The sequence below is a fragment of the Aspergillus uvarum genome (assembly GCF_003184745.1).
Source record: "Aspergillus uvarum CBS 121591 unplaced genomic scaffold BO82scaffold_28, whole genome shotgun sequence".
In the NCBI taxonomy this organism is placed as follows: domain Eukaryota; kingdom Fungi; phylum Ascomycota; class Eurotiomycetes; order Eurotiales; family Aspergillaceae; genus Aspergillus; species Aspergillus uvarum.
In genome coordinates, this window is record NW_020291325.1 from 1 (window position 1) to 3,365 (window position 3,365).

At 49.5% G+C, this 3,365-nt stretch overlaps 1 protein-coding gene across 1 annotated transcript; it reads left to right on the plus strand.

Moving 5' to 3' along the window:
* Positions 1-468: 468 nt before the first annotated feature.
* Positions 469-1,287, plus strand: BO82DRAFT_283930 (uncharacterized protein; the record flags this gene model as incomplete). The annotated part of the gene is made up of 1 exon (XM_025631437.1): positions 469-1,287. A coding segment is annotated over one exon (819 nt), but the record flags the coding sequence as incomplete, so codon positions are not given.
* Positions 1,288-3,365: the final 2,078 nt, after the last annotated feature.

Here is a 3,365-nt window from a genome sequence, read left to right on the forward strand (position 1 = left end):
CAATCAGACTATCGACTCGAAGCAGAAGGAAGACCAGATAGGCGACTCGAAACAGAAAGACCACAATCAGACTATCGACTCGAAGCAGAAGACAAACCAGACAGGCGCCCCGAAGAAGAACGGACTCACCACGAAGAACATGAATCCGAAGAAAAGAAGGTATCCGATGAGCCTGGCAGACAGGCCCCACTGGGTACGAACTTTCCCCCGGCAGTGAAAGGGGGGGAAGTACACATTTACGAAGACCCTATCATTACATCCGAGAAAGAAGAAGAGCCTATCCATACCCACCAACATGTATCCAATAAAGGAGACGACGAGCCCATTCCTAACCCCATTGTTACGCCTCAGCATGTATCCAATAACAGCGCTTTGGCAGAGCTATCTATAAATGAATCAGTTCATCGTGATAGTAAGCCAGCTGTGCCAACCTTGCCTTCGTACCGTGGACGCCAATCGATTGGGGCGACAGATTCGACAGCTAGCTCTGAATATCGTCGCCGGAAGAATGATCAGGCCGACCGCAAAAGAAGCATCAGCCCCCGATCGAAAGACCCAGTCAAAGCACGAGAAATGCTTGAGAAGGGCATTCAGAAGATTCGGTCCAAGAATATGGACATCCTGGGGTATCGGAAGTTGCAAAGCCTGATCGAATATCACGACTCTATCTTTATCCATGAAGGCAAGTATGACGAGATGCTGCTGGTTCTGCTCGAAGAACTGGAGAGTCCCCCGGATGAGAAGCGACAACGCCTCGGTCGCCCGCTGGACTTGAAAACCCAAGTGCTTCTGACGATTCGCTTCATGCTTGCACACAAGAAGCACTTTAGTTCATCTTACTATCCCAGGGCCATCACAGCTCTCATCGCTGCTAGGAATTATTACGACTCATCAAGCCACATCATCAACGGATTGAATGAGACGGCCGAAGAGATTCTTACACAGTGTGAGCCTGAAGGTGTTATCGACGCCGTAACCGACCTAGTATCGACCGAAGATCCGGAAACAGGCGATCGGGCGGTCACTATGGGCTTTTCTGTTATGACAGAAATCTTGAAGGGGATGAACAGCAATGCAATTCGTCTTTCCTGTCGCCTGCTGGAGAAAGTTGGGTCACTAGCTGGCAAGAGTCTGACAGCCCGGCAGCCGGATGTCAGGCGTCAAGCAACACAGCTGTGCGTACAACTGCACACGATGGCCGATAACGATGATCACTTCTGGCAGGTTGTTGGACGGCCTCGCGAGAACTCACGCAACCTGCTGACATACTACATTGCGAGAAAGTGATTTTCTGCTTTCAGAAAGATGAAGAGCCGGTATCATTACTTTCGACTCATTGTTTCTTTAGTCCTGTATTCCAATTGATACCACTGTGTTTTATGTTGAGCGCCACAAAGGCACAAAACTTGTTGTATTACTAGATAATTCCATCCTGAATGTAATGGATACCCACTGATCCACTGTGCATTGAGCCGAGCGCGACAAGACAAAACCGTGTGTCGTGCCCAAGTACAGCAGTGCACAATGACCCGGGCAATTTGTAGGATAATAAGATGTTTGAAAGTGTGGGATGCATCCTTGATTTCTCTCTCTTTAGTAGCAACGGCCAGCCTTATGATTTGCTACGAGCCTGCCTGCCAGGTTGATTCGACTGGAGAGCCCGGCTGCAACAAGTGGCCAATTGTCCTCCACCGCTCTTTCAACCTCCTCTTCCTGAGCTCTGTGGGCGCAGCCTAGGAAAGGAACTACGTCTGGAGGAACATTAGGCGACAGGCGACAGAGGCGTCCTCGAAGCTCCAGGAGTGGAAATTGTAGATAGAGAGAGGGAGTGGATGGGACGAGGACGAGAGAGCCGCTATCGACCAAAATGCTCGGCGCAAAACTGTTGGCAGCAGCTGATCTGCCTTGCGCACAGTGGTCAGCAACACGAGACCCCTTTGAGCAATGAGGGTGAGCACAGGGGAGTGGCTAGCACCTTTGCGAATGTAGACGGTAGCATCGATATACTGGGAGAGAGGAATGATCATGGTTGAGCCGATAGTGGTGGAGGAATGAGGGTCAGGTCTCTCAATGAGCAGGAAAAAAGGGCATTGTGCCCCCCGATAGGTAGGCTGTGATCCAGTCTGAGCATCCAAGCTATGACAAGCTTGCTCAAGCTCTGCTAGAGATGAGAGAACGGTGTGGTATTGGAACGGGAAACATGCGGACAGAAGGGCTGTGGCTAGAAACTACAAGAGAGAAGGAGTGAAAGACATTCTTACTACGTATAGACAGAGATGTAGGAAAGACCATCTCCTCTATAGATACTCACCCATACATGTACTGTACCCGAGATTCACTGCAGACTGATGTATGGAGTTTTGATGTTTTGATATCGATTGGTATAGCACAGCTGTGATCGTTCACCCTGTTGATTCCCGAGACAAATTAAGGCTGCGTGGGTCAGGGCTTATTTTTGGATTTCTAAAAGGCAACCCCGAAGTCTGGGACGGAGTGGGGGAGATTTGAGACCGACTCGAGCAGGTCTGATTCATGAGTTCCAAGTTACTGGTAGCCTGGGTTCAGTACATGGAAGTGGGAGTGGCTGAGTATGGAAGTGCCTTATGAGTTCCAATTTAACACGACTAGTATTTCGGTACCTGGTTTGGAATGAGACAATCACCGTCTATTACTATACATAGATAGATCAACTATCCAATGGCTGTTGGTTGGTTGGTTTCGTTGGTTGACTGCCTTTGGTAGCCTCAAATGTCGAATGTAGGTACCGTATACATGTACGAAGTATACCGTACTGTATTGTTGTACGAGGATGGTCTCGTATCCTGAGACAAGACAGGGAGACCTACCAAACTGATCAAGTCTGTAGACTATTCACTGCTTAACACCTGGGTTCTACCTGTACTCATTCACCTCAATCAAGATGTAAATTGACAATGCAACCATGCAGTCAGTCGAAAGTAGGTCAGTGGGCTAATTGGGAAAATCTGGGGACACGGGCGTGAGTTGTCTATCTGAAACGGGTGGTGTGTTTCAATCGCGGCCTCAAACTCTCTTGCTCTCTCCCACTCCCCTGTATGTACTCGTACTTACCACTCACTCACTCCCTCACTCCCTTCTTCTCTTACTCGCTCTCTCCTTCTCTTGTTTTCCTCCTCAACTTAACCTCTCCTCACAATCACTAGCACATTCCGCTGCTTATTTCCCTCCGACTCTTCTCCCTTTGACTCGATCACCTCCCCTCTGTTTCGTCCTGACGCATTGAAACATCCGGGTGGTTGTTAAGCGTCAGCCAGGCTGCCCCGGATATTCAGCTCTGCGGCCCCCCCTGCCTACCTGCTTGCTGCTGCTGCTGCTGCTGCTGCTGC